The 27,439-nt window shown below is 39.3% G+C and overlaps 1 protein-coding gene across 5 annotated transcripts in view; it reads right to left on the reverse strand.

Moving 5' to 3' along the window:
• Positions 1–9,681: 9,681 nt before the first annotated feature.
• Positions 9,682–27,439, reverse strand: part of HYCC1 (hyccin PI4KA lipid kinase complex subunit 1) — a 49,176-nt gene continuing 31,418 nt past the window's right edge. For 3 of the 5 annotated variants that reach the window (XM_075083020.1, XM_075083021.1, XM_075083022.1), the window contains exons 8-11: positions 23,871–23,987; positions 23,001–23,088; positions 22,313–22,472; positions 9,682–14,180 (exon numbers count right to left, since the gene is read on the reverse strand). In XM_075083020.1, the coding sequence (XP_074939121.1) occupies positions 13,624–14,180; positions 22,313–22,472; positions 23,001–23,088; positions 23,871–23,987 (922 nt within the window). In that variant the 3' untranslated portion in view covers positions 9,682–13,623. Of the gene's footprint in view, positions 14,181–15,031; positions 15,327–22,312; positions 22,473–23,000; positions 23,089–23,870; positions 23,988–27,439 lie in introns of all 5 variants that reach the window. The other 2 variants (XM_075083024.1, XM_075083025.1) reach the window with 2 other exon arrangements.

A 27,439-nucleotide genomic window follows, 5' to 3' on the forward strand; every position in this document is an offset into this window, starting at 1 on the left:
GTTTTCCTGGCACCACAAAATGTCACATTTTTGTGTGATAGCTCAATATTGGACATCTGAAGCAGAATGGAAGACATAATTGATGTGTTGGGAAGTGCCACCCTTTCACAATTAACCTAGCTACCTTCATTAAGCCTACCTCTCTACCTCGCTGTATTGCCCTTCATGCCAAATACATACTGTTACGTTCTGGTTTATCCTCACAGAGGAAAAGGGTTTACATGGGGGAAAGTTAGAGGAATGTCTGGCAATATGTTCTAGTATACATTCCCTATTGTCCTTTTTAAATCTTCTGGTAACTACATCATTATCTCCAGTTCCCGGTGACTGCAAATTGAGGTTCCAGGCTCTTATTGCCCCAAACAACTGGGCTCTCAGGTTTAAGGCTTGTTCTTCATTCCCACACATTTGCCATGTCTGCACCTACACAGATCAGTCCTCTGGCCTGAAAAGCCATCAGGAGAGGTGCAGTAGAGGAACAATTTCTGTGGGAAAATTTGAAAATCATACCTAGTTTCTAAGCAGTATTTTAAATCAGGCACAAGGATATTATGAAATAGAAAATGAACATTTAAGAAAGGCAGCCCTTGAGACAACTCCGCATTTTTTAGATGGCAACCAAACCTGTTATAGTTTAAAAGTAGCCAATTTCCAGATACATGGAGACATTAAATCAGTTTGGAACAGCTCTGCTTAACTTCAGGAAGTCTACAGAAAAATTGCACCTGGCAACAGCTCTTTTCTCAGTAATTCTGTGATTGCTCCTAGGGGATATTTCTGCCACTTCATCTATTTTCTTCTATATTTAAACCTATTTACAATAAATAGCAATAGCAGAAAAAATTCACACGCTAATACAACACATTAAACGCATGTCAGATGCTGGTAGGATATTTGGCCTAATTTTTATTCCTACACTTTGAATGAAGGTTAGTTTTATGCAACACTCAGACTTCTGTAAGGCATTTAGCACAGGGCTATACCAGCTTTCAGCTCCATCAGTGCAGTGATCAATCGCATGACACATTACTGTTACGCCAGAGCAAGTGACATATGGCCATGTAGCTGCATGTTGTAATTAACCACTGATTTACAACAGAAAGAGGATGGACTGTTACATTCAATTAACTCGCTTTCCTTTCAGCTGACAGGCAGCTGAGTGCTGAACACTTAATATACTTTTTTGCAAATTTCCTTCACCACAAGCATCATAATTGCTGTAATTAGCACATATCAACTATGACAGCAAAACTCTCATTTCATCTATACAATGCCATAGCTTATAAAAAGTTAGGATTTATCGGTTTTATGAAGTAGCTAACCAGCATTTCTCTTATCATATATTTTCATATAGTTCCATGTAGTTTTTTCAGATAATTCAGTCACCTTCAATGTAACTCTACAGAATATTTTCCCAAGAAATATGAGTTGGGATGAGTTCCGTTGGTGACAGGCACATGCACACCTAGTAAGAGGTACAGTGATATGTAAAAAGTGATACAGGTTCTCCATGTTTATTGTTGAACAAGAGTTGATATTTTCTGTCATACTGTTTCTTTTCCTACAGACTGCATATTAGTCCGTAGGAAAAAGGTTGCCTAAGCACCCTTAGCTTCCATTTTGACTTTCTTCTGTTTTCCATATGACAGCCTGATGTCATGGGTGCTCAGGGTTTGTTTGACTTGACATTTTGATTTACCTGTCAGAGTAGCGTAGTGGTTAGAAGAGGTGACTGGCAAGGCTAGGGGAGTTCATGCTAGATAATAATTTGCCCACTGAGTAGATATTGAGAGACTTGAGCAAATGTGATCAAGTTGGATCACTATGGGGCATCTTCCTTCTGACTGCTAGAAAGACCCACAGGGTGACTTCAGGATTGTAACCCTGCCGTGCTTCACTTAATCTCTCCAGGTAATGAAAGCTGCAAAGAAGTAGTTTAAGGCAAGTATTTCCATAGAGCACAGCACAGCAAACCACACAGAGCCTTCTAGTACATTTGCCTGAAGACTCAGTGAACTGCAATCTGCTGTGATAACTAAAAGCTTAAAGATCAGCTGCTGAACTTGTGAGCCACTGAACTGTTCTTCTTGGCATAAAGAGTCCCCCTTATTCAGTCAACGTACCGTGGCATGTAACTGAACCCCCAGGGGCTACCCTGATGTCTGTGGTGGGAATGATACACTAGTGAACAGCTCAGGCTCTGCACTACCCAGGATGCCCGGCCTTCTACTGTTGATTCAGAGAAGCAGTTGTGACAGGGACTGTAGGAACATAACCTTACCTTACGTTCTGCTTTAACCTTTGGATGTGCATCGCTATGTCCTTGTACTGACTGGCCATGGGGTGGCAATGTCAATCTTCTTGAAAACATTTTCTTACACTTGCTGTTCTCAGACCCCGTCCTGCTCTGGCCGCTTTGTGCTTTTTACCTTGTTCTGTTTTTATAGTTACGGAATCTGTACATATACTTAATTTCCTTTGCAAAAGTTAAAGTCTTCTGGTAATTCAGTCCATCACAAAGACTTTCTTATCCCAATAGACTGTACGCTTTCTTCTGCTCCCTGTTCACTCAGTTCCTGACAGGTGCTCTAGCACACTTTTAAAGATGCCAGCTTTCCAAACAAGATTTCTCCCCTTCTTAAGGTAAAAACGCTAGAGACACTGCCCTTTACTAAAGATTCTTTGAGATTTTGGGAGTTTTTTTTGCTTTCTCTCAGGCCAATGAACTTCACTGTCCATCCATCTTCATTTTATTTCAAAAGGGTGAACTTTGAGAAAAGTCCTTTGATTCAAGGTCTACTTTTTATTGTTTGTCTAAACCAACAACAGTTATTTTATATAACTGTCACTTACTTCACTGTAAGTCTTGCACAGTGGTACAATGAAGTCTTGTGTAGAAGTACCAGAGCCCAAGCTGAACAAGATGGTTTACACGCCAGAAGGGCAGTCTCACCAGCCAAGCTCCCACCCAGGGCTGATTTACTTCTCTGCAACATAAAGATGTTCGAAGCATGAAGCAGCATGCCCTGTTCTTGGTTCAGGAATATTTTGTTGAACAAGTGTGTCAGTTATGACTTCCAGAAGCAATAAGGAGCTGCAATTATTGATAGAATTTGTCCTCCAACCTACAACAAGAAAATTTAAATCTCTACTAATGACAGTTTTTGTTAACATTCCTCTGCAAAGATTACAAATCTCTCTCCAACGGATTATAGCAGACGTGTAACACTATCCCACTAAAATGTTTTTACCACTCTCTTCCCAAGAGATTTTAGCTTAAAGACTACATAGTCATTTCCTTTTTTTTTTTTTAAATCTGCCACATTGTTCGTCACCACCAACCTTACCTTTACTTGTGCCTTTGGTCAGTCCCGTGGATCTCTCCATGCTCATGCTCCGCTTACAAAAGCTATTCTAGTGTATTATTTCTATAGCAAACACTCTGACATACTGCTCATGAATGGTCTCAGTGCCATTATGCAAACTCCTTACATTACTTTAAAAAAAACCAACCTTCTAAGTGAGACCACACTGGCCAAATCAGCGAGACAACAGTAATGTTTGGTTTTTTGGGATCTCCTGTAGAGTCAGATCTGCACCTTGTTCTTGCTCTGGGTAGATAGATCAGCTGTGCTATGCCACGTGGACAGCTTCATTCCCCCATCACACCAGACTTGCCCTTCCCATGTACCTTGTAAACTGCCTATTCACCTCTTTGGTTGATATCTGCAAACCTTGAGATGTCCAACTTTTAACCCCCCATCCTTATATGGATGCCTCCTTCACACCTTGTAAGGTCAGATCTGACCAAAAACTGTAGCCTTTGCCCTGTGTCTTCCATGAACTCCCTCAGATAACCAGCCGAAGGCTAGTACATTCAGCAAGTCCTCTTAATTCCACTGTCACCTCCAGTTTAGGGGTCACCTCCTTTAAGAAAGCAAAAGAATTCTTCACACACACTCATGGTGTGTGTGTAACCCTCTGCCAGAAACAGTCCAGAAGTTCCCATCATTTGGCTCCAGGTACCAATCATGCATTTCTTGACGCCAAAGCATGACAAGAAAAATCATCAACACTTAACCCCTACATAGTGGAGCACAGCCACCAGTACGACCGACAAATGCAATTCTAGCCCTGTGTAAGCTGTTTTAGCATTAATTTCCTGTATTTGTTACTGTGGTAGTACCAGTGCTCAGGTTCCTCTCCAAGAAGGTGACAGAGGCACAAGTTTTAGGCACAGGGAGGGATGGGGCAGAGCACCACAGCACAAGCCCTGGCTGACGGGAAGACGCTTGCCCTTGCAGTCAGGTGGGAGCCATGCGAGAAGAGGTTTCCTCCAAAAGCTCTCTCCCTCCAGTAAGGTCGCAGCTTTATGCCTGTCTCATTTTGTGCATCTTCTTTATTCATTCAAAACTGCCTACACAGACAGGCAGAGAGGAAGCATATTAGGCATTTTGTACTGCTTTTAAAGCTTCTGGTTTAGCCTCCCATTCACCTCTTTTCCCACAGCTCAGTACAAAGTGCGCTTTATATAACGTGTTCCTCCTTCCAAGCACGAAACAAAACTATCCCTCAGTACTTGTGCTGTACAGTGCCTGCTCTTGTTAGAGTAGGAAGGAATAATTACAGGGATTATGAATGTGATACTGAATGTCAAGGCATATTAAAGCTGTTCAATATCTCAAGATTGAATAAAGATTCTTCCAAGGTGCTGTTTTTCTGCCTGAAATTAAATTATGGCATCAAATACCTTATAAGTGGATGTACCTAGTAAGTAATTTTGTTGGCGTATTTAAGAAGTTACTCATCTCACCATTACCAGAATGCATTAAAACTCTTTGTGCTCGCAAGCATCACAGTTTTTTATCCAATACTGCTCCTAAGGTACAAAAACACTCTGTCATTCATTGAGAATGGAGCACACATATCATGCTGCAGTATGTATCATGCACACCGGGCTTTACAAAATGGATCATACAGTGTGGAATCTTGGGAAAATCCATTGCTCAGTAATGTCTTCGAGTTATTTGACTGTGGGCACATTTTAGTTTAGGTAATGATGCCAAAGCAGTGAACTAATCCATTGAGGAACTAGATCACAGTGTTTCAGGAGATCAGCAGCTGCAGCGCTGCTCGGGGTCAACGCAATGTCCAGACCAAGACTTCCAAAATTGCCTTTCCAGCTGGCCATTTGGGAAGTGCATCCAGCCTCCCACTATTCTGCAACATAGAGTTCTGCCCACGCAAAGGCAGAGTATTGGAAAAGCCCACCAGTTGGCGCTGGCCTCTGTCCTAACTCCTGCAGCCGCACGTAGAGCTGGCTGCCACACAAACACCTCAGTACGAGGCTGTAAGCGTGTTAATGCTTCTGATGTTGGTCGGGAAGCCTCTCTCGGGCAAAGGCTGATGAAAATCTCTCCTTGGCCCTTCACGGAGCTGGGGAAGGCTTGAATCTATCATAAACTTGAATGTGCTTCAGGTGTTCAAGGGCAATGCTTTTGTAGCACGGCTTCCTACCTTGGTAGCAAGAAACAGTAAATTCTTACAGATGACCAAAGAAACTTAGTTATGAACTTGATGCAGTATGGGAGGCAGTCAAGAAGCTCCTTCCCAGGCTGAAGAGTTAAGAACCAAGCGTCAGATTTGTCAGAGGATTCAGCTAGAAACAAACTGGTATCATTCAGTTGTAAGGAAGCTTTAACAACATTGCTGCTTTAAATTCAAAAGCTGATAAAGCTATTACATACTTTTAAGGGGGATCCTGAAGCAAGAATGGCAGAAAAGGGAGTGGTGTAGAGAGATTTGTGCTCCAGTTCTTTCCCTCTTCCCTGCTTTAGACATTCTGAAATGCAGCTAACTTGTCATTACTCAAATAATCCAATCAGATGCAGTTTGAATCTTAAATCCCAGCACCCATCCACGTTATTTCAAGCTGATCTTTACATTCTGGCCAGGAGAACTACTAAACAGATCTATTCTTCCTAGACATCTGCCTGCTTCTAAGGCCTTCCTGCTGACATTCTGAGCTATGCTGAAGAGACTGTTGCTACACTAAAGCTTATTTTGGCTTCATGCAGCAAGGAGAGGGATGTATGGATTCAGTTCGGTAGGAAGCAGTGACGAGGCAGCAATGCTAAGCCGGTTGTTCAGGATGAGAAGTGAGAGATGGGATGAATGCTTTTCGGGTGTCAGAGAGGATCTCCTTATGTCAGGATGTGCTGAATCAGTATGACAGTCCCTGTATCTTTCTCCAGTCAATACCGGGAGAGCTGAAATTAGTGTCTTATCTAAATGGCAGTTGGATTAGTTTTCTTTAATGGCTGAAATGAGGAATATAAATCCCAATGAATTAGCGAGTAAACAATCTTCTGGAGAACATTACTGTTGTTACCTTGCGGAAGTCTTTCCATTTTGTGATTTATTATAGCAGATGTCTCAAACACCGACGTTTTAGGGGCAGGACAGTCTGCTGAAAGCTGACATTTGGTATGACAGCTGGCTCACACTTGATTCCAAAACATTAACGTGTATAATGTTATCCCAATTCAATTATTCAATCCGAATTATTAGCGAAGTCTGAACTGCATGTTATTAACAATAATGAAACCACATGTGTTTTAACAACAAAACATCAAAAGAAAAAAATATGAATGTTGTGGGGTTTTTAAAACATATTTAAGAACTAAGTACAGATCCTTTACCATTTATGTTCAAATCAATTTACTCTTGGCAGATAACACCACAAGGAAAACACACCAGTGGCAGTACAACTTTTTAGTTCCTAGCTATGTTTAGATTGTCTCACGGGTCATTGACAGCAGTGCTGGTCCAAGCCTTTGCCAGCTCCAACAGTTCTAAGAACTCCATAATTTGGCTAGCTGAAGAGAAAATCATATATATGTGTGCATATATAAAAATGTATATACACACACATAACATGGTTTTATATATATGTTTTAAATGAGTCACTGTTCTGTTCCTACTTTGATAGGAATCAAAGATGATATTCAAGTTTCACGCATGAGCAAAGCATCTTTCAGAGAAAGCACTGAATGTTGGTTCGTTATTTGTATTGCGAAAACATCGGCAAATCGCGTCCACACCGAGGGCTTCCTGTGCCAATACCCGACACTCCTCCATTCACTTTGTTGTGCCTTGTTGAGGTAAAACACTCGTATTTCTTCTCACCTCCTTTGAAATCTATCCTCTCACACCAGAAAAATCTGCCCTCATAGTCCAGACCAAGAAACTCTACACAGAGGACTGCCAGTACTAGTCAGCATTAATGACAAGAAAAACAACTAGGTAGCTTGTCAGAAGTACAGCGTGACTCAGAGTAACTTCCATAAGTCTTTCCGCGCCATTAAATTTCAGTATTGTCCCAGTACATTTAGAGTAACAGATGATTAAACACAATCTCATTTTAGGAATCAAGTTAATGAAGCGAGCACTGTGCAATGTAAAGACTTGCTTCACAAAGGTTTCTGGAGTCACAGTGACATTCTTCCCGCTACCCCACATTAGCAGATGTATTTAATACCTGGCAGCTGTGGGTGGGGAGAACACTCCCATACTGAAGTAATCTTTATTACAAAGCCAGATTAATATAAAACATGAAAAATAATTATTCCAAGCTCAATACAGGCAACTAGCTGTAAAGTCGGTAGAAACAAATGTGATTTCTGTAACTGGTTCCTAATTGCCTGTATTACCTTCAAACATCCCTCTCACTATGAGTTGTCCAGCGGGCTCTCAGGTACTCTCAGCCTCCATTAAGGGCTGTATTTTGGGGTACCATTGTTTTCTTTTGTACTCCCCACCACATTTTGGGAAGAGAGGAGGTATTCAAATTCATCTTGTCTTTCACTCATCAATAACAAATCTGACCTGAAACCACATAAGAGCCCATTCTAAGCACCGCCTTTCACCCTCTGTAACTGAAATAGCAGACCTTACACACAGGACAATCACAGCATCAAGTCTAATTTGTACCTTTTGAAAAGAAAACTTTTAGCTTGTTCAAGTGAAGTGTTAGGAATCTGAGATTTCCTTTCTCGCCTATTTGTATGAAATTGAGTTTTGCCCATTCAAAAAAAAAAAACCCACGCACAGTGAGATCTCCCATGGCTGCCATCAGCTCTTCTATTCATCCAGGTTTCTCTACAGCATTACAGAGACTACATTTGTAAAGGGAAAGGAAAGGACCTCTGAACAAAATGCAGGATCACAACCCTGGACCTACAGAACAGAACTTGCCTTGCGCAGGGAAGCTGCTCGTTAGATGCCCATGGGAGACCACCCTAGAGAGAAGGGCCGAGGAGAGCTGGTCGGTGTTCAGGAACTGTCTCCTCCAGGCTCAGGAATGGTCCATCCCAACACACAGAAAATCAACCAAAGGTAGCAGGCCTAGATATATGAACAAGGAGCTCTCAACTTACACTTAGACATGAAGAAGCAGCATATAAGAGGTGGAAGCAAAAGCAGGGGACCTAGGGGGATTATAGATGTACTATCCAAGCGTGCACAGATGGAGTTAGGGAAGCCAAAGCACAAATGAGGTAGAATCTGGCAAGGGAGGTTAGGACAACAAAAGAAAACTTCAGCAGAGATACTGTCAGCAACAGGAAGACTAGGGAAAAATAGGGCTCCATGACTGAGTGGGGCAGAGGACCTGCTGACAGGAGGTATGGAAAAGGCCACAGGACTCACTGCCACCTTTCCTTCTGTTGCTGCCAGCAACTGCAGCCCTCAGGAATCCCACGCCTCTGAGCACAGAAAATTGCCTCAACTCCCAGACTCGGGGGGCTGCGACCAGTGGCACAAAGCCCAGCTGGACACCTGGCCTTACTGGTGTACACCAGGGGTCCATGCCCAGGCCAGCATGGCTTAACACCTTCACCGATGAAGGTGGGTGATGGGACAGAGCTCACCCTCACGTGTTTGCAGATAACAGAAGCAGGAGGAGCTGTCGACACCCCAGAAGGGGGCACTACAATTCACAGGGACATCAACCGGCAGGAGATGGGAGCCAACACACAAATCTCAGGAAGTTTCAAGGGCAACACCAAGTCCTGCCCCTGGGGACAAACCACCCCTGGCATCAGCACACACGGGGCTAGACAGCTGGAAAGCAGCTTTGCAGATAAAGCCCTGGGGATCTTCATGAGCAAGGGGAATGTGAGGCAGCCACACAGGCCCTCGCAGCAAAGGCAGCCAACAGCCCCTGGATTGCCAGCAGGTCGCAGGAACAGTGAAGATTGCTGGGTAGCAGATCTAATAATAAAGACACATTGTAAGTAATGGCTGTGTACCAAACCATTGTCATATCAAGACCATCAAAACTACCAAGTTGCCCAAGCAGTGCTACATTACTGACAGGACAGTCATCTACTTCTGCCATCAACCAGTTTACAACCCATCTGCTTGAACCCACCTTTCACCTGCCAGTCAGTGTTTCTCAGGTTTAGGCACGGTGTCTTACCTGACAAGGCGGCATTTACAGAGCCTACGCTCTGTAAAACGGGTATTCAGTTTATTTCAAGTCATGTGGTCAACCTTACTGTAACTTCTAGAAGGGTATAATGAAAACAAGCATATTGCTATCTAATGTGTATTTCAACACAGCCTGTAATGAAGCAGCAAAATTTGCTGCTGTAAAAAGTATTTACAAAAGCATACAACTTCAAAAAAACCCAGTTTATTTTACTGTCCAAATTATTGAACACTAAACAAGACAACCTTGTAGTTTATACATTAGGAATGTAAGTTTTCATGTACAATTAAGAGACCACTTCACTGTAAAAAAGGTGAAATACTGTGTTAATAGAACAGAACAGCTGCACACAACAAACTGAAGAATGAAAAAGTGTAGCATATCCATTTAAACTCAGGTTCTCAGGTGAAGACAGGCATCCAGACTGATGCAGCTATTCCACAAACTTCGGTGAATGTTGAGAAATGTACCCATCCAGTCTTAAAAGTAGAATTATACAAGAGGCAATATATTACACACCTATATACAGCACTATAAGCCTCAAACACTGACAAAAGATATCAGACAATAATTAAGTTAGAAATTTCTAGAACCCTCATAGAAATAAGAGGCCTCCTCGGAGAGAACTGTGGCTAAAATAGGTATATATTTCTGTATTTGTCAAATCTGTCCGGTATCCAAGGACATTTCCTTCAGAAAAGTCATTGCAGCTCTACAGCAAGTGGTTCGAGGCCACACAAAATTTTTTCACAAATGTTCCAGATTCTCACAAAAATAATTCTTCTCAGCTTCAACAGAGTTTTGAAAGTGTTGTTGTTCAAAGCCATCATTAGAAACAGTAAGGTCAGTTATAAATGTCAGCATTAAAACAACTTCTCTTATAATTTGAGATGATTCACTCCTACATAACATTCTTCCCACAGAACGTTGCAGCTGCGCATGATGTTTGGACTATTCATCAGAACTACCCGCCACCGGCCAGACTACAATACGGGATGTTTTAACAGGTTTTCCTTACACTGTTAAAAGGCCTCTACTTCTCTAATACACATTTTTCATTCATCAGTCTAAAGTGATCAGATAACGCTCAAAACCCAAGAGCCTGACAGTTTTAGAAATATCGTGAAAGAATTACTATATCTGCTTCCAGCCCTACCTCCCACCCTTCCCCCCACCCCAAATTTTGCACCATGGATATTGGGACAACAAATAATTCTGCCCTCCCTCTCCCTTACCCTGCTTTTGGTTTTTTTTGGTTTGGTTTTTGTTTGTTTTGTTTTTTTCCCCTTTTCCATTTTTAAGAAAGGAAGCACAACTGAAAGTTTCATTACTTACATCAGGAAAGAAATTCATTAGACTATCAGTATCAAGGTGTGATGCCAGTTCACAAAAGATGCTCATTGTGTAAGCTGCTCCAGAGACCAACACATACATATTTTTATTAAGCCACATATGCATAGAAACAGCAGCCTTTAGCACCAAGAACCTTTCCTTTTATCATTTTCTCAAAAAAGTCTGAAGGTTTATGTAATTTCAGTTGTACCACTATGAGCCTATGTCTTGGGTTCAAGCCAGACCACAGTTAGAATAATTAGATGGATAAATAAAAGGATAAACTAACTTCAACACTGTTTGCCTTGGAGCCAGCAGTATTGTAAACATTATGTTACATATCTACATTTTATGGCATTTTAGAACCTTCAAAATTCTAATTATTTATAGCTGAAGTGACTAAATCTTCCCAGTATAATAAATATCTTTTATACCAACACCCAGCTTGAAAGAGTGTCTGCTCTGTCTAACTGAAACAATCATGAATGAAATGAAACAAAACCAGTAGAATTACTTAAAAATTCTAGTCCCTTAACACTAACTCACAAGTAATATCATCACAACAAACATCTGCCAACTGCAATTTTATTTAGCTACTCTAGTTTATGTTTCAATTTAAATTACTGTAACGTGTTTCCAAAGTATTCTTAAGTGCTACACTGCCAGAGCAGATCAAGAGGCAGCTCTAAGTTCTGCAGGTTCTTTCTTTCTAACATCTAGAACAAACTTCAAGGAACAGAAGAGCTCTACATTCAAGCACGTGTAGTGCTAGCCGAGGCCTGCTATCAGCTGCCTAAAACCCTTCTACTGCTAGTGGTTATGCACGCTCCAGCAGCCACGTGTATTAGTCAATATGAAACAAATGTGCTGCCTAATGTGTATTGCAGAAAAATCTGTTAAAAAGAGGCAAAATTTTCTGCTGTACAAAGTATTTACAAAAACATACAACTTCAAAGAACCAGTTGCACTGGCCAAAGTATTAAACACTAAACAGGAGAACCTTGTAGTTTATACAATAGGAATATAAGTTTTCATGTACAGTTAAGAAAACACTGCAAAAAGGTGTACTGCTGCATTACTAGAATAGAACAGTGTCACACAACAAAGTGAAGAACAAGAAAGTGTGGCACATTCATTTAAACTCCGGTTCTCAGGTGAAGACAAACATCCATAGACTGATGCAGCTATTCCACAGACTTCAGTGAATACTGAGAAATGTACACATCTGGCCTGCAGTCTTAGAAGTAGAATTATACGACTTACTTGTCCCTATCAACTATGTCTCCTCATCTCTTGTAATTAATTAACCAGCTTTTTAATTGCTATAAACCTGAATAACATTAGCTGCTTAAAAGTTATTTGTGCTTCAGATTAAGCCAAAAAGGGATATCTAAACTTATCTCCAGGCAAATAAGAAAGTCTACCAGAAATTTAGTGTTTATTACAAGGTTCTTGATGATTAAGGGATCACTAGGTGCAGAAACCTGGGCAGTTGGGAGTGACTATGCCTTAGATCTTCATCCTAGTTCTCCACTCACAATAATGTATTGTCTGTTCATCAGCTAATCGCTGCTACTGGAGTGGTTTTGTCAGCTATATCTTCTCCAGATTTCTACATAAGAAGCTTTAATGTCCATTTTTTAAGTCTTAACACTATAAAAGTTTGTATGAAACTAACTGAAGGTTAAAGGTTAGGTAACCTTGAACAGGTTGCTGTTTTAGAATTTCAAACTAGAAAAATAATAGATATAAAAGTCTAGGAATTACAGTGCTAGTTATATTTACATTATAATTTCCCTTTGTGCTTGCAAGTTACTGAAAGTACACATCCTTTGGTAGTAATCTGTTAGTCTCAAGTAGGAAGTTCACATTAAACACATTCACACTCCTGATTTGCTTGAGTCAGTGCAAAGGGCTCATGCCTTATTTCCTGCATAACATTGTTATACAAGCACATCTCTTCCCCACAAATAATGAAAATGATGATGACAGCCACTTTTCAATGAGCAGCTTTGTGCCTGATATTTAAGAATATGAAAGAAACAGTCTGTCACACAATTTGTAAGTCTGAAGAGTGACTACTATAGCAACTGATAAGAACTCCCATCCACAAGTACTGCTGCCATATGACTTTTGGCCCAGTTTCAAAGATATATAGAAAAACCAAAATGCATCTGTAATCCAGACTCAAAGTATGAACATTGCAACGTGTACTAAGTACCATTACAAAAACCACCATAACATCAAACACTGAACCGATGCTTCTAGTTTTAACCTTACATGTAAGCACAGCTTTCTCATAGATAACATAAGAGAATGTTTGTTCTTACAATGCTGTTCCAAAATTTCATGCCTGTACTGCAAGACTCCTCTTAAATAAAAGTAGTACTTGCAGTTTTGCCTATGCCAAGTGGTAGTGAAAAAGCAGAATCTGGGAAAGAGGCTCTATTTGTTCCCATACTGTGCATTTATAAAAAGCCACACATCTTGGTCAGTGGCTATACAACCAGTCAATAACTGTTAAATTGGTGAAGCTGTAAACTTCACATGAAGCCATAAGCAATCGGGTGTATACTGGATGTAAGTCAAAGAGGAACTTTCCAAGCTGTTAGAAGTTGATGCAAAATTATTATAACTGTTGTCTATTCACTGTTACTGTCAAATGTGAGCCAAATAAGAGTTTATGGGCCTGAGGTTTAAGAAAGTAATGTATAGCATATTAAGGAGCTGAATGTACCAATGTACCAGCATTGGCATAAACCCTCAATATTTTATTTTTCGTACATGCCAATTTAATATCAATCTGTTGACAAAGTTATGCTAATACTAGGAGGTCGCTGCTGATTAGGTTGTTTGCTTAAAATTGGAAGATCTGTTCTTTCTGTTCCATATATCAGTTTTTCCTCCTGAAGACTGCAAGCTGAAAACCTGTTTGCCTCTGTACCAGATACACCACCACGATTATTTGGAACTGTGACACCGCTGACCTGTTCAAAGGATTTACTAAACACAGTAGTGGTTGTTCTGGCCAAACTATGGCTGCCAGGCTTAGGCAGGGACTGGCTCGTTGTCAGTGTCAGTCTCTTCAGAGAGACAAGCTCTAGATTCTCACTCATGGCTCTCTGAGTTTGTTTTCGTGACAAGTGTTCTCTGCAGGTTTCTCCTTCCTTTTCTTTTCCTCCAGCTTTGCTTCCTCCAGACCTTCGTTGGCTCTTCCCTAAAAGGTTCTTACTGCTCGTGTTGCTGCTGTTAGATAGGGCAGACTGACTTGTACTGGAAGTTGCCCTAGAGTAAAACCCTTCATCACTTTCGGATACTTCTATCAGGTCTTCTTGAATTGCTAAATCAGTATTACCTGCATGATAGAAAAAGAAATAAATAATTAGCAATTGTCATATTTATTGATTTTATGTATTGCTAGATTTTTATATTTACAAGCGTGAAGCCATACAGCAACAGAACAGAGAAAGGAGACAAAACACTTACCTATTTCATTACATTTTGGACTTAAGGTTCATTAGGATATAAAGTTACAGCAAATAATGCTACATTAAGTAGATCAAAAAGCATGCCCACAATCTCATTTTGTAGTGATTTTGGAAAAAAAAAATGCAATCTTGTTAATTCATGCAGGAGATTAGAAACTTATAGATTAGAAGATATCACACAGAACAAAAAAAAGTGTAAATCTTATTTTAAGCAAGTGCTCCAATACATGATTTTGCAAAGCTTGTTAATTATAAACATATGTGATCAATGCCCCAGGACACCCAATATGGCACCTGCATGTTCCGCAGCCCACGAATGCTTTAGGACTGAAAGGTCACTTTCTGTGTCATAGGTCTGGTGGTATGAGTTGGAAACTCAAGCGCAACATGAGATCTCCAGTACATCATGAAAGGTGGAATTTGGGAAATCTGAGGTACACAGCAAGATACTTTTCACATCCATTTTGATGAATACTTTGTACCATTGATCACTGGATTTTGTAAACCCAATAAATATGCTTAATAAACTCAAAGGTATGTTGAGTCTTAGTGTGTTTTCTCCAGATTAAATAAATCTACTTGTAAGTATGTCGTCATTGTGGCACCAACGAAGCTGTGTGCAATACATGCATTTGTGTTATCACACATGCAAATATATTAACTGCATACTTTAATTCTCCAAACATGCAGCAGTGACCCTTTCAATCAATGGTGGTACCTTAGAGTGCAGCTACAAGTGCTCTGCTAAAACTGCACTCTGCCAGATGAGTTTATTCCATCCTCCATCATTTTTCTTACAGATTTTTGCCTCCTGATTTCTGGCATGCCTTTGCTGTCAGTTCTAGGATCTGTAGCTGTTTCCTGTACTCCCTGTAAATGCTGAACATCATTCTCTGCTAGTGCTCTGCTCTTTTCCCCATTCCCGGTCCTCTCTCCAGCCACACTTGTGACACTAATCTCTGGTATGATAAAGTTGCCCAATTCAGTAGCATCATTACCATTCTCTGGTTGTTCTAGAATTAAAGATGGATAAGAAAAAAAAAAAAAAAAGATGTCTGAAACAAAACATGAAACAAGAGCCAATAGATACAGATGACTAAAGCATTATGAATTAAAGCAGAAGTTCACATATTAATCTCGTTAATTAGCAAAATTGAGTATGGAATTTTGCTTTATTTCTAAATTGCAGGCTTCGCTCTTGCAATTACTGGCCTGCACCTACATACTGAAAAGCCCCATGCTTGATCTTTCAAAATTTGAGATTTCTGAGGATGGCGAAACAACCATTCACAGATCATCAGACATCAAAGAACTCTCCATAATTAACTTTTATGACTATATTCTCTGTATCACCATGCTAAAGTGTGAGAATGGTGGTTGTGAGAATGGTAAACACAAGGGATTTAATAATGGTATTCAGTGATAAGAACACAATAGTTCTTACAAGATCCTGGTAAAAAATATTACCCCACCTCAAAACATGACTGTCTACATTAGATGAAGACAAGTTTGAGAAGGATAAACTCTTGAGAGGAAAAAAGTGAAAATAAAAATGGGAGTTGAAACTTTACGGAAATTCCAAGTATATGCAAGTAACAAGCTACAATCCTAATGATCTGTCAGCTCCACAGTGTTTGAAGTATTCTCTGTATCTAAAGGTCTTTTAAAAAGTATTCAGAATTGCTTTATCAGCACTAGCTCTACAATCACAAAACTGCATTTATATGACCTGGAGAAGAAAAAAAGAAGCCATCAGTTACAGATAGTCCTGGCACATCCTCTATGAAGATTTATACCAGAGAAATATAAGTGAAGAATAGCAAGAACTACACCATATGCTATGTAGTTATATATGTAATATGTGTTATATATGTATACTACATGTAAACACTATGGCCACAAACTTGACAAGACTGAAAATGCACTAAAAGTACAGCTCAGAATAAAGCTCAGCTGAATCCCTGTGGTTTATTCATAACGCAGCTCTTTCAGTCCTGAAGATTAAGTAAGGACCACCCAGAGTATACTGCCAGTTTGCTATGGCACGTGACAGAAGCTGGCAGTAGACATTTAACTGACAGTATGAAGTCCAAAACCAGAGGAATTTATGATGAGATGATTTCTCACAGCAGCAGTTCTAATGCTTTTTAGCTGGAGGGACTCCTCTCTTCCCCATCCCCACACTGAGGACTCCCGTGCACACACAGGGTAATTCTAAGTCAAGCAGGCTACAGCGTTGGGCTTTTCACTGGCATTTGTGCTCTCCGCACTTATCACAACAATGAAATAAGTCTCAGAGCTAAAAGGTTATTCTAGCAGGGATGGATATCATTGTCCTTTGGTGTAAGGGCTATCCCTGATTTTACCTGCAAATGCTAAGCTGTTTTTCTAAGTAGCCAGCTACCAATGAAAGTATCTATTGAACAAGTTGGACTATCCAACAGAAATAGCATTAATAACAGTGGCTAATAGCAAACTTCCTGATATTTGGCAGGAAACTCAAGTTGGACCTGTTTCCAAGTGTTACTCCTTCTAACAGCACTTTCTGCTAAAGTCTTCTATCATCAGTAACAAAGGTAACAGCCAAGCACCATGACCTGCAATAGTACTGAATAATAATGATGATGATGATGATGATACCACCACCACCATCAAATATAGCCTTTTTTCTAAAAACACAGGAGCAGAAAGATTAGTGAGGAGAAAAGATCAATGCTCTGATTGACCTCATTGGTCTAGTTTTACTAGGGTGAGGTGCCTGTGCCCCTCCTCCGGCAATCTTCAAGCCCCTTCCTGCTACCCATCAGTGCAGCTACAGGCACCTTCTTTCAGCAGAACTTCTTTACAGGATTCACTAATGTCCATATTCACAAGTTGATTCTGCTAGAAACTTCATTTAGAACCAGGGCACCAGGGAAGGGAGAGAGCGGAACAGAGCTTACTAGCAGCCCCTTCCCCACAAAGGGCAGAAAAGCACTAGTTAACAGCATCCAGCTCCAAAGAAAGGAGACAGAGTGCACAACAGCACAGAAGAAATCAGAGGAACAGAGGAAGAATTTTTTTTTACACGTTTTGTATAATTGCAACACTTACTGTAGCTTGGTGGTGTGCATGTCTAAACATAATACCCTACTATGATATCAGCACTTTCCCCATCATTGCCGTGTAACCATTACCACAATGAACTGGGGGAAAAAGAAAACCCCCAAAACTTAAGGGTTTTACTCAGCGCAATTGTGTCTAATCTTTTCGTTAAGTGCTATTAACTACTTCTAATGAAAGGGACTATACCTTTCTCTGAGTTTAACATTGACCTACAGGAAGAAATTAATGGAAAAAGGGGATACTGGGTATCTCAACTCCTATTAACGGTGTCTACCATGGCATCTGCAGTCTCATGGCAGGGATAAGACTACACAATCCATGGTCTTCATAGCAGCATCCCCTTCTCATTTTAAAAACTTAAGAACACCTAAAACAAACCTTCAGCTTCATTGCTTGGTTTTGAAGATAATACTGCTTCAAGCTGGACAACTCTGGGGGTCTATCGTTTGAGAAAGAGATATCAATAGCCAGAGCACAAAGCAATGCAGCAAAAGAGAAGACAAAGGACACTGCTAAATAGAGACAAAACTGAATATCTATATCCATTTGAAAGTTAATATAAATATGCCCATAGCAGTTGAAGAAAAATGCATTTGGAGTCACACCTCTGAATGCTTTGAGTAGTACAACCAACCTTGATAAATGCATTTCATTATTACTAGCTGCTAGGAACTAATTCAAAACATATTTCGATCATAGTCTACTTTATTATTACGGTTGCCTACATAATTTACCTCAGATTGCTCAGTCAAACTGCCCATTTGGATTGTAATTCAATTTTAACCACCACAAGCTCAAGCTGCATTTCCTGTACAATGTTAGCATTTTGAATTATTCACAAAAGCATAAAGCCTATATACCAAAATTAACATTCATTCCAGATTCCTAAAGTTATAACTATTTCAGGAATTAACACTTTCAAAAAAAACTATGAAAATCATCTCCACAGAGATTCAAAGACTAATGTTTTAAACCTTGTGTACTATAGGAAAGTCAATTTCTGCAATGGGGGAAAAAAAAAAAATACATCTTGTTCTTCTCTAGTTGATGCCTTTGTTTTTGTGTTATGTATCTCACCAACATGTGCTTTGCTCTTCTTACTCAGTCTGTTACATCAGAGTATCTCTCTTACAAGCACTACCTCTACACACAGAAGTTTTTCCCAAGCAATCCTCTTATAGGGCAGTTTTGCAGATTTTACATTAGTAAGGAAAATATTGCTAGGGCTTGGTTTGGCTTTTTTTCCTAGCTTTCATAAATAACCATTCATTTAGGTGTTTATGTCCCTTACACACTGTGTGATTTTTCTGGTTTTGCTCTATTTGCAAATGGAAACGGAGAAGCTTGTTTTTAAAACATGAACACTACAAAAAACTAAGGCTAGATAGAGTAGCCAATGCCCCTCTTTTCCAAGCTTAATAGGCAATCCAATTCAATAGCACTAAATAATTTGTTGGTAAGTGGTGGCTAGTATCAACTGACTCTAAATACTATCCATTTGTGATTAGATGGATCCATTTTGCAAATGAAGTACCTCTAAAGTACCTACTTTAGATGTCCAAATTCACAACACTAACTTGATTAAAAAAAATCCTTCTAACAGCTCTAATGAACAAGTCACAGGGTTGAGTATCACAGGATTAAATGTTAAGCCAACCTTTTCTCAAAACTGACTTCAATCTAGAGCTCTAGCAAAGGCTAGCAAGACCTAATGTCTGAAAACATAGAAAACTGAATATTTTACACAATAAAAAAAATAAAGCCTGTGCTTCTCAGATGGAAATGTGATTGGCTGTAAAGCTTTCACTTTATTTATTTTACACAAATAGCTAGTGAATGAGAATTGCTGCCCCTGCTTCCCCAAGGGATACTTTGCTTCATCAGGTCTTCTGGTCCATGTAATATAAAAGGTCAAACTTCTCAGCTGTCTCCTCTACCTTTCTAATCCATATGTACAAATCATTTTTACTATACAGAAGCACAAAAATAAAACCCTTGAATGTAACTTTTCCCCTTACACCGTAGAGAGAGAATAATGGTCAGGAGGTACAAGGTTTATCATCTGATTTCTACCAATTCCAGTATTTAAATTCAAACAAGCATCTGTAAGCACAAGCCTTGTTACTCTTTCTGCATGATGATCCTGAAGATCTGTTCCATATCTTTCTTTCATTGGGAATTGTGGGGCACTGAATTATGTTATTAGGAATCCTGAAATCAGGAGACCACACATTCCGACTTTAAAAAGGCTTTTCAAGTCACAAACAACAGTTCTGTTAGTATTTTATAATGAAAATTTTGAGGAGATTAGCTTAAGTGGTATATGCATGGAATATTTACCATTTAAAACAAAACAACTGGACAGAAGAAGATACCATAGGCTCAGTTTTGTCCTTTAAACTAGCCTAATGTTTACATAGCCTTCAAATTTACAACTACTCCCACAAACTGCTATACAAGTTTCCTTCCACCCTCACCCTACACTAAGTTACTTTCTTCGTCTTCATTAAATCCTGTACCTTTAAGGCAAATACAAAGTTTTCCCAATAACCCAAATAAAATGTTGTCAAGAGTTTTTTGTAAAAGTCTTTAATCTTTCAATCCTCATCCGTAAGCACTGACTACTCCTCACTTGGATCACACTAACTAGATCATCGCTGTTTCTCTCAACTTGCCTTGCTTTATGAGACTCCCATAAAACACATCTTCCCCACCTTCAATTAGTCCTACTACTATTCTCATTTCCCTTTCACCTTACAGTTATCTGCTGCAGGGCACACTTGTCCCACCCATTTTTCCTTGAAATTCACCAAGCATCACCCCCTGCAAGAAGGCAATAACTGTAAAAACTTCTAGATATCTGTATGTGCTGAAAAATTTGCATTCTTAAGGACGTTTCCAATAATGATTCTGTAACAATTTTTTTTTTGTAAACACAAAGACAAAAGGAATGTTTGTTTTAATACTCTTACAGTTCCTCTGAATGAACTGGCACTCAGTATTCCTGATCTGTATTCACCCTCCACCTTCTCATTTGAACAAGCATCAGAACCACTCAAAAATAATAGCTGACAAAATTGCCAAGCTTCAGAGGGCATTTGTCCATTTAAAAGCTGAGCTATCATACAGTTTTCTTGCACCTGGTCAATAATCCTTGCTTAACAACTGTAAGCCTGAAGAAAGAAAAACAAATGATAAAGACTAAAATGGTCCTTAGCAGTCTTGAGATTTCAGTAATAACTTGCTGCTGGACCGCGCTCAAATTAGAGACACTGATGTTTTGCTCCTCAGCTTTGTCTGACAGTTTTAAGCAGTTTTCAGTCAACTGAAAAGAAGTTTGGTTATTTTACCTTTCTTTGCCCCTTGCCCCCTCTGGCAGCCTACTATTGGTACTACTACTACCACTGTGTATCATTACTGCTCAGAAAGCTCTATCATTATTTTAAAGTCATCTACCACCAGCATAGTTATAAATAATTTTCTCAACACTTACCTGAATTACCCCTCGGTCCTTTACAAGTAACTTGGCAATATTTTTCTAACCAAACTGTCCATATACTACAAAAACCTCACAGAGCACACGTCAGATAAATTTATGATACTACTTTAAAATCTTTATTGAATCTATTAAAAGAGCATTCTTATCTACACTCACTCGCTTAGCCCGTCATCAGAATTACAAGCCCAGCAGAACAAGGCATTGCCAATTCTGATTGCTGGTCCAGCGGTTCTTCCCTCATCTGAAGATGGTAGAAGTAGTAAAATACATTTCTCCTTCTGCAGTACATTCAGCACCATTTTTTCTACTCCTTAGCCCAGACCCATCTTCTACTTTGTGGAAGCCCTTATATTAGTTTGCCCAAACGTGCTGGTTTTGACTGGGGTAGAGTTAATTTTCTTCATAGTAGCTAGTATGGGGTTATGTTTTGGATTTGTGCTGAAAGTGTGTTGATAATAAAGGGATGTGTTAGCGCTGCTCAGCAGTAACCAAAACAGAGACAAGGCCTTTTCTGCCTCTCACCCCACCCACCAGTGAGCAGGCTGGGGGTGCCCAAGAAGCTGGGAGGGGACACAACTGGGCCCAACCAAACTGGGCACAGTTTGGTCCAACTGACCAAAGGAATATTCCATACCATATGACATCATGCTCAGCATATAAAGCTGGGGAAAGAAGAAGGAAGCGGGGGACATTCAGAGCAATGGCATTTGTCTTCCCAAGTAACTGTTACACGTGTTGGAGCCCTGCTTCCCTGGAGATGGCTGAACACCTGCCTGCCCATGGGAAGGAGTGAATCAATGCCTTGTTTTGCTTTGCTTGCATGTGCAGCTTTTGCTTTGCCTGTTAAACTGTCTTTATCTCAACCCATGAGTTCTCACTTTTACTCTTCTGATTCTCTCCCACATCCCACTGCAGACATGGGGGTGGAGAGTAAGCAGCTGTGTGGTGCTTAGTTGCTGGCCAGGGTTAAACCATGACACCGAAACATAGTAATTTACCCCTTTACCCTTAAATCTGATTTTTATTTAAGTAATTTAAGACAGATGAGGTTCTGCAGTAAAGTTGTTAAATATTTGCTTTGCTTCAGATACTATTATTACTTTTCAGGAGAAAACAGGGACATCAGCCTCTTTAAAGAATCAATCACTTTGTTCAACTCCCTTTAACAAAAAGGGATTTTGTGGTTTTTTTTGTTTGGGATTTTTTTAAAACATGATTAAGGAAATAAAGAATATAGTTCATCTAAACTGCATTAAGATTGCCATTCACCAGTTAAGAAAATTAAAACCCCCAAACTGCTGCTTGCTTACTAGCAATGAAGATATGCAATAACAAAATCCTCAATATTAAACACACATAAAGAGCTGAGACTTCATTGCAAAATGTATTTCTTACCATGCCTTTTCCATCTATGGCCTCGAATAGACATGCTAGTCACAGCATTTCTTGATATTCTGGATGAAGTAGGTGTAATTTCAACCTGAATGCATCTTGTTCCTTCTTTACTAGATTTAATGGCACCCTGAGGCAGTGAAGCTTTTATTGCATTAGCAACCTAGAACAGAAAAGATGCAGTTAAATTCTCAACATGGAGATCCAAATTTTAGAAGAAGAATTCTGTCAGGGGATTCTTATTACTCCAAGAATACTGTGTACAATTCCAGTTTAAGGTCAAAAAGCACACTAGCTTTTTGCACAGATTATGAAGAATGCTGATTGCCATTACCTCTCAGAATTAAGTTACATTTAATACCTGCTACTTTTTAAAAGTTTCAAGTTCAAAGATGTGGCAATTACTTAACATGAATTGCAGAGTGCTCCTGCACTATAATCTACACTTTCAAGACTTAGAATCATTCTACTGCAAACAGGTTGTTCACTAGTGAAGATGACAAAATAAGTACATCAAAAGCACCTGTGCGAGTGTGTGTATACCTGAAGATCTAGCTATTCACAGGAACACAGCCACATAGACCTAATGGGATTTAGGTTCCTGGCGTGATGTCTATCATGCATGTTCACAGGAAGGATTTCCTAGAATGAAAATTCTACTCAAAAAAAAAAGTTGAAATACAACACCTACCAGCAGAGGTTCTGGATACAGTTCCAGCTGTGCTCTATACAAAATGTCATCCATAGCTTTACGAGCCAGATCCCATTCTCCATTATAACTACAAAGGTAAATATATACATAATAATAAACACCTATACCAGCAGATGAACGTTCTTGGTCACATAACCTTCACAAATTTAGTATTCTTTGAGAGCTCAATTTAGCAGAGTTTAACTACTTGTGTAAATACTGTAATAATGTAAATAATGTAAAAAAAAAAATCTCTAGATAGCTGTAAGCCTGCTATTTAAAGAACTTTTCTGAAGTAGCATCTATGGAGGCAAAGTTTTATTTTCATTGGCCACCCTGAGCAGTATAAAAATTACATAATTAGTTACTGATCAGCTAGTCATGAAATATTCTGAAATTCAAACAGGATGGTTTTAATATTACTCCACCTTTTGAGTATTCCTGTGTTACTAGTCTCTAACTATTTCAGTCACTAAGAGAGCTTTACACATTAACGTGACTATCAAAGGGTAAATGACATCAGCATTTCAGCGGAAGAATTATAAGACCTTTTTTCCTTAACTAGACTGATGTCAAAACTAAGCATGCAAAAATGCAGACAGCAGACAATGGTTGGAAAAGGTTTTTTTTAAAAGATTTTTTTCACATCAGTTATAACTAAGTGCTGTTCTAGACCTCTTTCCCTAATATGTCGTAAGTAAATTCAGCTAACCAGCTGGAGAATTATTTCCTCTTCTTGAGGATCTTATTGCTAGACTCTGCACCTGTCCACTAGAAAATAAAACATTTCAAAGGCATCATGCCTAAATGAGTGTAGAAATTAAGCTGACATTTATTTTATATGTGTATGAAAAATGCCCAGCAACTTACAAGGCATAATAAATCCCTGTCAGCATTTGCACCATGAACTCAGATGAAACTGGAATCCTGCTGTTGACTCCCTTGTACTTTCTCACTTGCTGGCGAGGATATCCACAGACACAAATTCTAAAGAAATCATGCATTCGTCATTAGCAAATACTGTAGAACCACCTTTGAATACAACTCTACAAAGCTAGGTGTTTAGTGTACATTTTGACTACAAAAGACCCACAAGAAGGTATCCATCAACAACCCTGTGCTGAAGCCGACTACCTCTTATTATGGCAGAAGGGTATGCCCTCTACTGGCAGAGTTCAACGCTTCAAAACAGACATCACAGACATTCCTGTTTATGTGTATACTAAAGTGGAATGAGAAAGAAAACTGCCAGTAAAAGTCATTCTGAATCCACGCATTTGCTGCAGAACAGACAAAAAATAAGTTAATGGTATTTAAGGAAATAAAACACATAGCAAGCATTAATGTTACAGACAGAAGCGTTAAGTGTCATTGCATGTAATATGGAAGTTGCATACAAGTTTTCAAGCAAAGAGACCAGAAGTATCACGTTCATAAAACTGTTCTAAAATCCAGTAAAAGACAGCTTTAGAATTTAGTTCTGAAGTAAATTCCACATCACGTTCTGCAGTCAAAACATTTTAGAAATCAAAGATACTGGGTAGTTAAATATTCAATTCAGTGGCTATCACTGGACTTCTGGAATAACCTTTAATGACATTAATCAAAGTATTTCCTTCCTCAAAGCATAGACTGTAAGTTTTAGTCTCAAAGCTTCAATTCTTCAGCTTCAATTCCAGAGAGCTTGTAAAACTCCTCTTAATTTTACCTTTTTTTTAACCAGAAAAACAATTGAGTTAAGATAGTATTGTAGTACCCTTCAAATTACATCTGTAATAGGTATTTCAGAAGGATTTTTGTATTAATACTAACTTTGCCATTAACCTACTGCATTTTTTTTCCTCTCCTTCTCTATCCCACAACTCATCTTCTGCTGTGGCTACTAAAAAAAACACACTCAAACCCAAAACCCACAGACAAACAAAAGAAAAAAAACAACAAAAAAAACCCAACAAAAACAACAGGAAAGCAGACAGTGCCCCAAGATCTCTATCACTTAGCAAGTCCCCCAGTATGTACCTTCCTATGTAACTTCCACCTAGTATGATCTAAATTTGACTCTTCATGCTGATATCACTGTATCAAGCAGCAACAACAAAAGATGTTGAACGCTATCAGGAAAGACAGGAAGCCATGCTAGAGACAACATGCAAGGAAATGAAAACATTATGAGATGTTTACAAAGGACGAATCATAGAATGGTGGGTTGGAAGGGACCTTTAAAGATCACCAATTTCTACCCCCTCTACCATGGGCAGGGACATCTTCCACTAGGATCAGATGTTTCAAAGCCCTATCCAACTTGACCTTGAATGCTTCCAGGGATGAAGCATCCACAGCTTCTCTGGGCAACCTGTTCCAGTGCCTCACCACTCACTGTAAAAAATTTCTTCCTGATATCCAAACTAAATCAATGCTCTTTCAGTTTAAAACTCTTGCCCCTTGTCCTATCACTACAGGTCTTGGTGACAAGCATCTTCCATCTTCCTTATAAGCCTCCCTTATATTCATTGAAAGGCTGCAATAAGGTCTTCCTGGAGTTTTCTCCAGGTTGAACAACCCCAACTCTCACAGCCTGTCTTCACGGGAGGTGCTCCAGCCCTCTGATCACCTTCATAGCCCTCCACTGGACCTAGAGGTTCACAAAACAGGTCCACGTCTTTCTTTTATTGGGAACCCCAGAACTGGATGCAGTACTCCAGGTGAGGTCTCGTGAGAGCTGAGTAAAGGGGGAGGATCATTCCCCTCAACCTGCTGGTCACACTTTTTATGCAGTCTAGGATACGATTGGCTTTCTGAGCTGCAAGTGTATATTGTCCTGTATGTCCAAGCCCTTCTCTGTCAGACTGCTCTCAATTCATTCATCCCACAGTCTGCACTGGTATTGGGGATTGCCCACACACAGGTGCAGACTTTGTAGGCCTTGTGGAACTTCGTGAGGTTAAAATACTTATAGGTACAGGATACCTATCCTCTATGCGCTCATCTGGCTTGAAAGTAATTTCATAAGCCTTAGGCTTGTGCTGCCACTTTACAGAGTTGGTCAACTGCTGCTCTGAGCATCAGTATTTAGTTATAATTCTCACTGAAATTTACAACCCTAAATACAAATTTCTCAGACCGGCCTAAACCAAGATTTAAGTAACTGAATTCAACAACTCAAAATCATATTTCTAAAATAAGAATTTATTTTGCTTAGTTTTGAACTTTCATTTTCAAGACTAGACAAACATGTTAATTTGTAACTAACTGCAAGTTCTCTCCTAAATTTTACATTGTTGTTGGCCAGAAGCACCGGCTATTTAGTTCTCCTTCCCTATTACTTCAGATTTAAAACTGATTTTATTATTGTTAGGAATACATTACTTCAGATAGCATTGTGATTTGTGTCTCTCTATTCAAATGGCTTAAAACTCTAGATTTTTTAGAAACCAGAATGCAAACACATTTATATCTTAAAATACATAGAGTTCACCTGCAAAGTATATGCGCAGCTAGCTAAAACAAAAAATTCTGACTTCCAGTTAAGTGAATCAAATTGACTCTTCTGTTAAATATGCTTAAGATGTCGGAACCAAAGTAATTCATCCTCTCATATTTAATTTTGTTCCTACATGGCAAAAGTTAAAGCATGAAAGCTGTTTTTCTGACTCTTACCTAGCCCTAAACCACAGGAGCCAGTTACTGAAATTAACTAGGTTCAGTAACTCCCCCACAAATATCCCATCCCATTTTCCTCCTCTTTAGCCCCAGAAGAGGCTATTATTATGCAACTTGGGCAACACTTTAGTTCCAGATAGTCCATTATTTCTACCAATGGTTTGGCTCAAATATGACACCTATAATCCACTAAAACAATAAGCATTTCAGTGCTGTGTAAAGCCTGAGGGGTGGAGGTAGCTGCAAGTAAGTGTCCCGTTTAAACAAAAATGCTAGTTTACATAAAACCATCTGACCAGGTCATTTTTATGCCAATGTATATATTTATGCATTTACTAGGTGCTACTGTACAGGGATACAGTAAGTATTTTGGGGGGAAAAATAGGGAACTCACGGTAGGAATGTGATCAGTTAACACTGACAGTTATATAGAAAAGACCTTAGTACAGTCATTCCATTAATGCCGGTATTGACTAGTTTTGAAAAGTCCTGCTCTAATGTGAGTTACTTCCTCTAAAAAGGCTAGAATGACATCGGCAAAACTGCTTCACTTTACATCAGAGTAAGATAACACTCTTATGAAAAGAGACTTAACTGAAGATGCCCAAAATGCAAAAAATCTGGATTTACAACACCTGAGATCAGCACAAAATATTTTGAAATGCAATTGTCACATTCACAGTTCATGTTTGTAAATAAGTATTAGAAGCTTTTGCTTCTTTAAAAAAATGTCATAAAAATTGAGTTAGACTTACTAGAAGAAAGCACATTCATTGTAG

This window comes from Phalacrocorax aristotelis, chromosome 2 (assembly GCF_949628215.1).
Source record: "Phalacrocorax aristotelis chromosome 2, bGulAri2.1, whole genome shotgun sequence".
Lineage (NCBI taxonomy): Eukaryota > Metazoa > Chordata > Aves > Suliformes > Phalacrocoracidae > Phalacrocorax > Phalacrocorax aristotelis.